Source organism: Corvus hawaiiensis, chromosome 2 (assembly GCF_020740725.1).
Source record: "Corvus hawaiiensis isolate bCorHaw1 chromosome 2, bCorHaw1.pri.cur, whole genome shotgun sequence".
Classification (NCBI taxonomy): Eukaryota; Metazoa; Chordata; class Aves; order Passeriformes; family Corvidae; genus Corvus; species Corvus hawaiiensis.
In genome coordinates, this window is record NC_063214.1 from 36,911,561 (window position 1) to 36,924,094 (window position 12,534).

The window sequence follows — 12,534 nt, forward strand, 5'->3', positions numbered from 1 at the left end:
CTAAGAGATGTAGCATCACCTTAGAGCCAAACACTAAGCAGGCACTTTATAAATCGTTTCTTGCCTCCCATTTCCAAAGAAACATACCTGTCTGTTATTCAGGTGTACACACGAAACTGGGCATAATGAAAAGTTTAACCTGCATTTAAGTTCAAAACAAAAAATGCCAGTGCAGAGACTTTTTCTATTAAAAAGAGACAGCAAGCAACACTTATTTTCCTTGTTTATTACGGTTACTTATCCAAGGCAATTGAAAAGTTGCTTTACTTCATTCAGGTAGCTCTTCAGGATCCCTGCTAGTGTTCATCTGCAGCAGCATTTTGATATATATTCCGTGCTGTTTAGTGGCAAGGTATAATCCAGTCAAAGCCTGTACCAGTATACCCAGACTCATCTTTCTAAAGACAGGCTGAGCAGTTGTGAGCCAGTAGCGTAACAGATTTTCTTTCCCTGGCAAGGGGGTTGACATGTACCTAAACAACAAAAACCGTAGTAGAAACTTACTTTTTTTCCATGCAAGTGTCAAGATTTAACATAAATATTTATGTAGATAGTAATTTTCTCCTCCTTCTCCTAAGTTAAATTTGCTTGGTGGTACTGAGCTCTCTGGATAAATGCGTTAAAACATCCCGACCACATCCTGGGTCTCACCAAACCTTGCCCTGCCCTTGCTGTGCTCTGAACTACACAGAATGACACCTTCCAGGGACTTTGGCTGCTGGGCACTGCCCAGGGTCATTGAGGTCTCTTGGCTGTCCAGCCACCTTCAGTGGTGGCAGGATGGCAGCCACCACTGCACACAGGCAGGCACACCCTGGGAGACTTGTAAGGTTCCTGCTAAACACAAAGGCTTCCCAATAGATCACTTTGCAGATCTTATTTCACTTTGGTATAGCTCGTACAAAATTCACTTTGTAATTAGATGACCTTAATGCAAATCTCTTTCCATGTACTAAATGTCTACAAGAAGACAGGTGTGCACAGACTAAACACCCACAGAATTTACACTAAGAACTGGAGATTTAACCCATAAATACATTTCAATCATTGCAGGTTAGTAAGACATACCTGGCTGCAAGGCTTGCATTCAAGGGGATAGCCAAGAAAATGGGATAGAGACCACCCACAACAGCACCTACTAATCCTCCTCTGATCACAGCACAGACCTCACAGTTCAGCTGACCTGCGTGGCAAACAATATTTCACTGCCAATATCCACACATGCTCCACCACATCAATTTATAAGCTGCTTGCAAGAACCTGAAAACAGGCTCTGGACAGAAACTGCCAAGCTGTACGGGTATGCAAAAAATTATAAAGGAGGACTCTTTTAAAAAAGAACAACAACAAAAACCCAAAACAACAACAAAAACACCCCCAAAACAAAAACCGTAACAAAACCAAAACCAATCACTCCCATTCCAACTCATAAGGAATTTATCCTTCTAAAGCTGACCTTCAAATGAAATTGTACAGATGGGGGGAAATTGAACAGCTTTGTTGCAGTCACTTTTACATGACTTTGAGTGAAAAGTGCTAAAAATAAGTAATGTGTAACAAATTTTTTTAGAAATATATATAAACATATGTATCTCCTGTCCCACTCCACTCACTGCTGTCCAATGCATTCTGTTTTTCAAACTCTGCTTTAAAAACAGGTTTTTTAAGACCACAACAGTTTAAGAGCACTCTTCTGCAGGGAGGAAAAGCTCCTCTAGTGTTACACTGCGTACAGAAAGGAAAGCCCTTTCAACAAATAATTAAAAAAAAGGAATAAAGAGGTTTTTACCTGAAAATAAAGGGTCATGCACAAAAACTTCATAAACTGCTGCTGTTGAAAGAAATGGAATAACAGCCATTGGCATAGCGGACACCAAGAAAGCCTTTCTGACATGTAGGATGCTCCTGAAGAAATTATTTGCTGCTAAGCCACATAAGCTTGAATTTGCTGCTAGGAAGTATTTTCCATGATTACAAAGGTTCCTGTGAAAGAAGGAAAGTCGTTTCAGCAATTGAGAACTGTAAAAAAGTTTAGTTTAGTCAACACTACAATTCTCTTCTGAAAATCCTGCAGCAAGGGATAAGAGACATAAATCTCTCACTGGTGCAAACTGGAGAGTAATTGCTTTCAAAAGCAACCCGTGCAGCATCCTTTGTTACATGTGTACACAGCAACATGTTTACACACACTTCAAGAGTGAAGTGACAGAAAGATTGAGAAGCCATTGCTACAATTTTTTTTCCCAGTTATTACAGTTAATGAAAACTTCATTCAAGCTCTCCTAATAAGCATGTTTCTAATAGTAATGTTTTCTGAAAAGAAATTAAGAAATATATATGCAATAAAATACATAATTTTAAATAATTTTAAATAGTCAATCTACTTATAATTCTTCTACATTTTAATGTTTCCAGTAATGTTAAGCACTGAAAAAAAATCATACAGAATAGACTTCAGAGGTGTACTTGATAATCTTGCAAAACTTAAAACACTAAAAATGTCAGACATCAAGGACACCACCTATTTCTTGTTTTGAATAGGAAAATACAATCACAGGCAGTGAAATGCAGGCAAGCATGCCCATAAATATGGAGGACCAAGATTAAAATTTTAGCAGCATATTTGAGTATCCAAACCAGAGCAAATTAATGTACCCAGGACTAGCAGAATCTACTTAGTTTAGTGAGGTACAGAACTGCTGCACTGAATGAAAGGAAAGAAAAGGAGGATGTAAGGGTTGGGGTTTGGGTTTGTTTGAGCTCCCTAGTGTTAAAAACAAGTGCTTGGGTAAACAGGAACTCTCAGCTGGACTGCAGCATGCTTGCTCTTCCTTTCCAGACATCAGCAAGCTCCCCTCTGGCTATACAAGCTGTAAGTCCTGCCAGGGACTGGCAGCAACTTCTTTCCAAGGCCCCAAATCCACAGTTTCCAGCAGTGCCTAAGTGCACAATTTCTACCCAGACATTACCACATCACTACTGAGGTATCTTACTCCCCTGCTCTCCTGGAAGGAGGAGTTTTTTGGGCTGAACATGACGGCGGTATATCCTACACGAAGTTGCAGCCTTTTGCTTCTCACCTGTGTGAGGAGGCCCTGTGTTACTACCAGCAGTTTGTTTAGCCCGCAATTTAGTCCTATTAAAAAAAATATACATAAGCTTCTGATTATTCTTATTTCTAAAAAATTTATCCAAGCTGATACACACATGCAAATGGCTCCGAACAGAACCAGCTCAGGTCCAGTAAGGTTTTGCAGTGACATGCAGTATCACAAACCAAAAAGGTCATTTGTGATGCCCAGAAGGCATTTAGCTGGCTTTGTGCTGCACAGAACCCCGCTGGTGAGCCTGCAGGACTCCAGCTGACTCCTCCACCACCACCTGGATACCTTAGTCTCGCCTTCCTGAAGCAGGGAGCGGTGCAGAATGAAATGCAGAAACCAGCAGGTTGATGCTCACTCAGTTCTGGCCCCAGGCCAGCCCTGCTGGACACAAGATGACTCCAGCAGAATCACATTTCAGTTTCCTAGAAAATTTATCAGCTCTAACACAGGACTGTGAGAATGCTCAGGGCCAGTCAGGGCTGACCAGCCATCCAAGAACCCTAAGCACTGGGGAGCACATACCAGAAACCAGCTCAGCAGGACCAGAACAACACTGAAATAGCCATACTGAAAAAACATAGAACAAGTTTTCTGTTCTGCATCTTCACAAGCATCTTCACAATTAACTAATTTTGTAACTGTAAGGAAAACTTGTAGTACAAGAGTAAGGAAAAAGAAAAGCCTCTAAGACTTGAAATGTTTGATGCACTTATCTTCATTTATTTTACCAGCACTTACTGATCTGCTTTAGGAAGCTCATTGAACATCTTTTGTATGATTTCCATCCGTTTAAATCTTTCCAAAATTAGTCTTTGCTGTGGAGAATCTAGTTCAAGAAACTCTCTTCCTGTCATCTTGAAGTCCTGGATCATAAGGAAAAAATAAACAAATATAATCAAAGTTACATAGCCCCAGTATGACTCAAATAAACATTTAGACTCTTTGCCACTATGAATCACAAATGCATTTCCTATTTTGCATGGCAATACTCCAGGTTTAAATTGACTTAACTGTCAAATAGAACTGTAAGAAAAAATCCAACCAAATAAATCCATACTTTGTAGACATAAATTAGAAAGCATACAATTGCAGAAGGTTTGTGTGGCAAGGTTTTGGTAGCAGGGGGGATGCAAGGGTGGCTTCTGAGATGCCAGGAGCCTCCCCCATGTCCAACAGAGTCTGTTCCAGCCAGCTCCAAGATAGACCTGCTGCTGGCCAAGTTTAAGCCCAACCACTACAGTGGTAGTGTGTGTGGTAAGTTAAGAAGGGGTAAAAACTGCTGCACAACAGTGGCTGGAAAAGAGGAATGAGAACATGTGAGAGGAACAGCCCTGCAGACACCAAGGTCAATGCACAAGGAGAGGCAGGAGGTGCTCCAGGCACTGGAGCTGAGATTCCCCTGAAGTCTGTGGGTGAGGCAGCTGTGCCCCTGCAAGCCCTTGGAGGTCCATGGGGGAGCAGAGACCCATCTGCAGCCCCTGGAGGATCTCATGCCAGAGAAGGTGGATGCCTGAAGGAGGCTGTGACCCAGTGAGAGGCCTGTGCTGGAGTGGGTTCCTGGCAGGAGCCTGTGAGCCCATGGGAGACCCACACTGGGACAGCCACTGCTACTGAAGGACTGACCCCTGTGGAAGGGATCCACACCAGAGGAGTTCATAGAGAACTGCAGCCTGTGGGAAGGACTCCTGTTGAAATTTGTGGAGAACTGTCTCCCATGGGAGGGACCACAGCCTGGGGAAGAAAAAGAGTGCAAGGAGGAAGAGTGGTTGAGACAACACGCGATGAACTCACTACAACCCCCATTCCCTGTCTGCCTGCACTTTTGAAAGGGGGGAGGACATAAAGAAAAACAGGAGTGAAGGGCGGGGCGAAGGGAAGGTGCTTTAAGGATTTGGCTTTATTTCTCATTACCCTACTCTGATTTGACTGACAATATATTTCCCCTAAGTTTACTGTTTTGACTGTAATGGTAATCGGTGAGTGATTCCCTGTCCTTACCACAACCCCCGAGCTTTTATTCATCCCTTCTCCTTGTCCTGTTGAGGGGGGCAGAAAGCGGTAAGAGTATCTCGGTGGCCAGCTGAGGTCAGCCCTGGACAACAGCTCTTGATTACACCTGGAATTTAGTGATTCAAATGCTTTTTTCCCTACACGTTTCACTGCAGAGGAAATTCTCCCAGACTTACTTTGCCAATCATACTTACCTTAAGTTGCTTTTATGGCGTGAAGGCTGTGTCCTAAGTCCTACCTATGGAACTGTGCCTGCTTCGGTTCGGGCTAGGCAGGATGCAGGGGCGGAGAAAGCAGGACAAGCAGGCAGGATGTCACCAGGATCGCTTCAGGCCGCCTGAGGAGGGTCCCCAAACCTGTACTTTGGGGTCCCACACACAGCACGTCACGGATCTGTAACCACCCCACTCTCCCTGAGCCTTGCACACAACTTGTACACACGTCTCTCCCTGAGCCTTGCGCGCCGCTGGAGGCAGAGGGAGTCCTCCCAAAACCCCGGGGCCCGGCTCAGGTCAGAACCCTCACGCCAGGAAATTGGGGTTCAACCCCTCCCTTCAAACCCCATCACTACCACTCGCCGTCCCCGTACCGCACTGACCCTCCCGGCGTCCCCGCCGGGCTCAGGCTCCGACCTTGAGCCGTACGGGCGGACACGGCCCCACCGCCCTCACCGAGCCTCTCCCGCCGCCTACAGTATGGCTCCTTCCACCTCACGCCCTCATCGTGGGCGCCGCCATCTTGCCAGCTCACATGACCCAGTGCCTTCAGAGGCCGCCTCTGATTGGGCCGTTGGCCGCCAACCCAGCATGGCGGCCGCCGATTGGCCGCGGGCCGGCGGGCGGCGCCCGGCGCTGGTTGCCGGGGCGGCGGATGGCGGCGGCGGCTCCTCGATGGCGGCGGGGCTGAGTCTGGACTCTGCACCGGCGGCCGGGACGCGGGGACTCCCCCTTCGGTGCGGGGAGGCCCAGTCCTCGGGGTAACCCGCTGACCCCCTCCCCTCAACCCGCGCCCCTTTCCCTCCCGCTCGCCCCCTCAGCCCCCGCAACGCCCGCTGCCCCCTTCCCTCGCCTCCGGCTCCTTTGTGCTCCCTCCCCGTCCCGCCCCTTTCGAGCGCCCCTCGCCCCGGCTGTATCTCGCTTCGCCCCACCTCCAAGCCCTCCCTCATCCCCTCAGCTCCTGCCTCTCTCCTGTCCCTCAGCAACCGTAGGGGGAATTGTCCTTTTCCTTAATCCCAGCGTGGCTCCTCCAGTTCACCTGCACCCCATCCCAGTTCCCCAGCCACCCAGCCAGCCCTCTGTGTCTCGTTTCGCCTCAGAAAGCAGCAGGCAGACCCCTTTGGGTTCGAGGGAACCGGGGGAGCGGGGAGGGGATGAGGGGAGACAGCCCCTGAGTCCCTGCCCGCGGGATGCGGGGACGAACAGATCCCAACTGTGAACATTAGCGAGCAAAGCAGAGCCGCCCCCTTCACCAGCGCAGTTCCCATCTCCCAGAGAAGACGATGCACAGCAAAGCCCTGTCATGTGCATCGCAGCTCCTCGTTCACGCGGGGAAGGGAAGCATTCGGAGCTTGTCCGCCTTTCTCAGACTTTTCCTTAACGAGGTAGATGAAGAAAATCTATCCCGTTTCTGTTTCTCTTTTTGTTTTTCCAGAAAAAGGGGGAGAGAGAGAGGCTGATACTGAAGCCAACCAGCTGCGCTTCTGAGTGGGGAACTCCGGACTGATCTCATGGCTTGCTTTTTATTTCATTAATACTTCATTATCTCTGAAAATGAACCTTTTGTGAAGCTCTTCTCCTAACTCTCCTTATTCCTCTTTCACGAGGTGGCTGCTGCTTGGCAAGGGAAGGAATGGCATGAAGTAAATGACTCCAGTATAAAGCAATCTGCTTTGCCCAAGTGCCCAGTGAGCAGCACTGTCACTTTAATAATTCCAGGTCAAGGGATTGCTTTCCTCGTTTTCAATCCTCTCTTTTAATACATGGGAGGATCAGAGGGACATTAAAGACCGTAAGTCTGGGTGGCTTGCAGATAATAAAAATGAAAGTGTCTGCCCAGTGACTTCTGTTGGGTAAGAGGGTGATATTTGAAGGCTCTTGTCTGGTGAGGAAAAAGGGATCTTTTCAGTCTGCTGTGTAGTCACCTAATACATAGCTAGCAAAATTAATTCAAGAAGTGAAAGAACTTAAAGAGGCACTTTGGATTGTTTTTGTCTTCCTGCTTATTTGGATTACTTGGGCGTTTTTGTCCTGCAAATAATATGTTTTTGAGCATGTACAGGTGGAGTATTAAGACAGCTGCCTAGAGATGGACTGTGCCTTAATTGTATTGCATAAAATCTTTTAATTTTGAAATTTTGCTGCCAGAAGAGGAGTTATAATAAGGTTTTATATTGCCAAGGAATGTTTGCTCTTGTATTTTTATAGAGTCAAATATATTTTAAAGAAATTGAAAGCATCTCTTAAAAAAGAATCAAAAAGCTTCTTCCACCCCCCTCCCCCCTTTTTTTTTTATTTGTGGAGAGCATCGGAAGCCCAATCCAAGGGAACAGCAAGTATTCATAGAAATGAAGATTGAAGCTGCATTTCCTAACTGAACTGTAAGAGTGTTCTGCAATAGCTAGTCAGTTCCTGACCTTGCAGAGTGTTCCAGTAGTACTTCGTTAGTACCTGTAAATAAGTGCTTGCAACCAGATTCAGAGAAGTAGGAAGAAGAATGCCAGTCAAGAAGAAAGGTGGGCTATGAAGCTTCATTCATATTGCGTCTTCATTGTGTTAGATTGTTGATTTCTAGTACTTAACGATATCAAATTAAAAATGCTTTAATGGGGAATGGAAATAATTTTTTCTTTTGCATTGAAAATGGGAGAGAAATCTGTGCACTTACAATAATAATTTTTAGAAGTAATTTTATGCTGTGTTTTAAGACTTATGTCCAATTTGGCCTCAAATAGTTTTTTTGTAAAGATCAGCCATCTGAGATTTTGAACAGACACCACAAGAAAAGCTTGATATTTAATTTTGTGAGAAGCCTCTCTTACAAACACTAATAAATTCTAAAACCATAGTTTAATCTATTATCTATCGTGACATGTTTGGTGGATAAACATCAGCTATCAGTAGCAGCATAAATAAATAACAAAGTTTCAAGGCTAATTTTAAAAACAAGTTATGAGAGCTGTGTTTTGAAGATGATTTGAGTGGGGGTTTTCTTTTTTCAAATGTGATTTTAATTAGCCTGAATTTCCATGCTTTAGTACAATATAAAACTACTGTCTTTATGGCTGTACTATGGCAGCATTTAAGAAAAGACAAACAGCCTTACATTTGGCCTCTTCTCACCTCCAGTTTGTGTTTGCAGCTTTGGAAAATGTGGCTTCCAGCTTTCAAACAACAATTGGGAAGCATATGGAGGCAAATTCCTACTCTGAAAACACTCACAGACCTTAGGTTATTTCTGGTTTCTTGCAAATTGGACAGCGATTTAAAGTTTCTGAATATGCTAATAGAATAAGGGTCATGTGAACCTTTTTTTATTCAGCTCATCTATCCAGATGTCCCGGGATCTGATATATCCCTGGATCTGATGATACAAAATATGGGGGAAGGGGCAAAAAGTGAATGTTACAAACAGAAAAGAGGATGTAGTGGACATGACTTTGGGTTCTCTTCCTTGTAGGAATAACCCTTCATTAGTTATGAGTTAACGTTTACTATGTAAATAACGATAAACCACGCCGATTGCTAGAATTATTTTCATGAAAAAAACAATAAATGGGATTTTGTGATTGTACGTTAAAACATGACAGTGTAGAAATGAAGCTTCAAACCTGAAATATTTTAATTAATGGAATTGTCATTCATGGAATCGCTTGCTGTTATGTGTAGTAAAGGTGGAAATGTGTATGGAGGAGTTTTGTTCTTAGTAATTCTTCCTGCTGTGCTGCAAAAGTGTCACCCTGATGTAGTGGTGAGGCTTGTGTATCCTACCTGTTTACAGAAGGAAAATGGAGAGTTTTCATCATTTAAGTTTTGCTCCTGATTTAGGTGATTTACCTTAAGGATGTTTCTGTGCCGGATGTTCAGCTGTTACTCAGTTTCCGAATACTTGCTGCAGGATTTTTGGGGTGAAATCTTACTGGCTCCTTTGTGCAGAAGTGAGATTGGCAATCACAGCATTCCCTTCTGGCCTTAAAAATCTGTGGATTTCCTGTTTGTTTCCAGGCAGTTTGGGTCAGTCTTAGTGTACACCAAGGCTTGACTTTCTTCTTTCATGTTGTGGGGATGTGTGTTTTGGCAATGTTAAAATGTAAAGTCAAGAGACACACATATGCCCGTTGAAATACTTCAAACTGTTACGTCAGTCAGTGTACTGAAGTTGCCAGTGTGAATGTATTTGATTATTAAAAGGGTATTGTTGAGAATGTATTTAAGCATGTTAGGCATGTTAAGCATCCTGCATAAAATTGCAGGATTAAAAATGTTGGCGAATCAGCAACTTCATTGTGACTTTGAAGGACTTAATTTGTGTAGTTCGTGCAATAGACTTTAACTTGCTAAACGCAATTAAAAGCATGCTGGCAACTCAAAACATTCTACCCTTTTTAAAAAGATGGCTGTTTTTTCAAGTAATCCCTCTTACTCCTAGGAATATTAGGGAGATTGAAGGGATTCTTTTTTTTTTATTTTTTTCCCCATTTATTTGCTTTATGATTTTGACAGCAGTTTGTATCTAACTAGTTTAGTATTTCTGATGATAACTTATTTTCCCTTTCTGGTCTTAGGTATTTGGGAGTTCATGTCTACTGTCCTTCCCATCCAGGCCATCTGTAGAAATCTCAGTGGGATACTCTCTTGTAGGCTGTGCAGGAGTATGTATTTCAGTATCAGCATTGAGGACAGGATTATCTCTCTCCATGTCAGCACTTCTTTCTGCATTGTTATTTTGGATTTGATTAAAATATTCTCCTAAAATCAGTATGGAGACAGAGAAACCTGTGAAAACAAGCTTTAAAACATACTGATATTTATCACTGGAAGTTGTTACCAAGCACTGCTTTCCTTGGCACTGGAGGTTCTGGGTCTTTCTAAAGAACAATTGAAGCATTTTGGGAATTTGCCTTTGAAAGAGCTCTCACGTCTAGTACCAGTTTTCAAATTTCACATGGCTTTGCACCCGATTTCTACTTTACCTTGCTGCTTGGTGTGATGCCTGCCATCTTGCTTTTGAAAGTCCAGGCCTGTATAGTTAGGAAAAAAAATAGTTTGCTTAATAATAAAAATCTTATAACTTAGAGGAAGCTTTAATTTCTTATGGATGTGGAAAAAGAAGACTTGCTTCTGGTTCTGGTCATGTGTCAGTACCTGGTTTCCCTTGCCTGATTTGCTAGAGTGAAAAGATTTTGGTTTTCTCACTTCAGTGTGGAGGGCAATGAGGCTCCAAGTTCCCAGGAATGTTCACAGAGTTCACATGCTTGCTGGCAGTCTCAGCAAAAAGTGAGGCTAGAAAGGGACTATGGGGTATCCTGTGGTGTTGGATGTACTCTCTTTAGGTATGGGGTGACACATTGTATGGATTGGTACACTACTGCTGCATAGTTAAACAAAGGACTCTTCTCTCTGGCTTTTGCTCATCTCTAATTTTGAAGTACACTTGAAGTTTTAAATGAGACAAGACAGACATCTGACAGTAGTTATAAAATGATTTGTTGGACAGTGCCATTTAGAGATGGAATGAGATGAACAATTTTGCAAAGAAAATAAATTAATTATTTTTGCTTAATTTTTACTTGACTTTTGCAAACTAGAATGTTTCTGAATAGAACTATTTGTAGAAATATTATGGAACTTCTTGAGGAAGGCTTTACTTCAAAGTAAAATAGTACTACTATGCAGAAGAAGTGAAGTCAGGTTTTTGCGTGGGTTTAGATGTCTGCTCTCCCTCCCTCCCTTCCTGAGTTACTTAGCTTGATTTCTGTTAACTGTAAGGGACTATATTTAGATCTGTAATTGCATATATTTTGGATTCATCAACAGAATAGTTAATAGCAAAAATGTTACTGTAATTCATTCATGTCTTTCACAGTGATAGGAAGAACTAATTAAATCCATGCTCCTCTGTGATGGAGACCAAATTCCAGTTTTGGAGCCCTGCTTGTGATTCACGCAGAGATGGCAGGAGCCCCCACATCTGGGTGCCTGGCTGCACATGTGCTTCTAGACTTACCCTGTCATCCTCCTTGCACATCTAGCTGTGTCTAGGCAGTCAGAGATATGTGGGTGTTGGGTTTTGTACTACCCTCATCCCACTTTCCATCTCTCAAAGGGAGAGGGATTGTACCTTTAGTCAGATGAAACCTGTGGCCTGCTAATACCATCTTGACTTGCCCCACCTTGTAGCCAGTTCGTAAAGATGTGCTGATTCTGTCATGAACAACTTTTTGCATCATTTCTTTTATATTAAAAAATGCCTTCCAGGACATGTTTTATTAATCACATCAATGTCAAGGATTAAAACATGTCTGTCTGATCCCGTGTGGACAACTTCTGGGCCATTTAGAAGAATCAGACAGATATGTTCTATGAAATGCTGGATTTTGTAGTGGTAATGCTGACTTTGTGGCTGGTCTGTTGAAAGGAAGGGGTCTAAAAACAACTCAGCAGGAGCTTTTAAAGCAAAGTTCATAAAAGACCAGACAAAGCTAGCTCCCATTCATGCCCTAATTCTCTTTGAAACTGGCAGCTTCTTTTTAGCTAACAAAATTTAAATTTAGGATCATAACTTTTTGTGCTCAAAAATCTCAAATGTGGTTTCAGGCTCCTTACATCTTACAGCAGCAAATCCAACATATATTGGAAATTTTGTTTCTCTTTCACTTGTAGTAGGTACTTGGTATTACAAGATTTTTGTCCTTTCAGTTGCTGAATAAGTATTCTCAAATAAGTACATGGCTAAAAGGCCACATCCTTCACTCCAAGTTTTGTTCAACTACCTCTCAGTTTTTACAGTTAATTGAATGGGAGCAGTGCAGATTTTAGTTGTGTTTACAGACTGTGGAAAGCACAATTTTAGGTTTCCAAGAGTTAAACAAACAAGTGTCAGAAAATTACTATCTAAACCATGCCAATTTTCACCACAAAGCTTTGATTTAATGATGTCACTGCTTTTATGGCAGTGAGCTTTTCCCAGCCAGATATTGTTTCCACTGTGAGAAACAGTGAAGTGTTTTGCCCACAAAAGGACTATAGGAGTGGGCATTACACAGAACAAGCCTTTGTTATATGCATGCAGACTGCAAAGCTAAGTGGGCTCTGGACTGGGAATAGTGAAATCTAAACTGTTTTTCAGCTCTGTTGTTATTCTGGTACTTCTCAGATGTTTAATGCAGATCCATCCTATTTTAGTTGCCTCACCTATGCAAGGT

General features: G+C 43.0%; 2 protein-coding genes and 1 long non-coding RNA gene across 21 annotated transcripts in view; 1 reads left to right on the plus strand and 2 right to left on the minus strand.

Moving 5' to 3' along the window:
* Nucleotides 1-214: 214 nt before the first annotated feature.
* Nucleotides 215-5,875, minus strand: LOC125321500 (transmembrane protein 126A-like). Of its 9 annotated transcripts, none has more exons than XM_048294473.1 (6): nt 5,786-5,875; nt 5,309-5,475; nt 3,843-3,967; nt 1,790-1,983; nt 1,069-1,183; nt 215-473 (listed from the first exon to the last, which is right to left on the minus strand). In XM_048294473.1, the coding sequence occupies exons 3-6, from the start codon at nt 3,956-3,958 to the stop codon at nt 269-271; spliced, it is 630 nt and encodes a 209-aa protein (XP_048150430.1). In that variant the 5' UTR covers nt 3,959-3,967; nt 5,309-5,475; nt 5,786-5,875; the 3' UTR covers nt 215-268. The 9 variants fall into 9 exon arrangements, with proteins under 9 accessions (XP_048150430.1, XP_048150432.1, XP_048150431.1 ...); XM_048294475.1 differs by having other exon boundaries at nt 5,309-5,470; nt 5,786-5,860; XM_048294474.1 differs by having other exon boundaries at nt 5,747-5,850.
* Nucleotides 5,876-5,979: 104 nt separating this feature from the next.
* DLG2 (discs large MAGUK scaffold protein 2) overlaps nt 5,980-12,534 on the plus strand; it is a 1,000,200-nt gene continuing 993,645 nt past the window's right edge. For 10 of the 11 annotated variants that reach the window (XM_048294432.1, XM_048294434.1, XM_048294435.1 and 7 more), the window contains exons 1-2: nt 6,002-6,090; nt 6,765-7,845. In XM_048294432.1, the coding sequence (XP_048150389.1) occupies nt 7,827-7,845 (19 nt within the window). In that variant the 5' untranslated portion in view covers nt 6,002-6,090; nt 6,765-7,826. Of the gene's footprint in view, nt 6,091-6,764; nt 7,846-12,534 lie in introns of all 11 variants that reach the window. The other variant, XM_048294433.1, reaches the window with a different exon arrangement.
* LOC125321503 overlaps nt 9,095-12,534 on the minus strand; it is a 38,904-nt gene continuing 35,464 nt past the window's right edge. Inside the window, exon 3 of the long non-coding RNA XR_007201562.1 lies at nt 9,095-10,350. This is a non-coding gene — a long non-coding RNA (uncharacterized LOC125321503). The remainder of the gene's footprint in view (nt 10,351-12,534) is intronic.

Bases quoted from the DNA above. Each gene is read 5' to 3' on its own strand.
- LOC125321500 (XM_048294473.1), bottom strand. From the start codon at position 3,958: ATGACAGGAAGAGAGTTTCTTGAACTAGATTCTCCACAGCAAAGACTA. The intron at 1,984-3,842 runs GTAAGTGCTGGT...CTTCTTTCACAG, and splicing joins GAGCTTCCTAAAGCAGATCA to GAACCTTTGTAATCATGGAA. The intron at 1,184-1,789 runs GTAAAAACCTCT...TTTGCCACGCAG, and splicing joins GCATGACCCTTTATTTTCAG to GTCAGCTGAACTGTGAGGTC.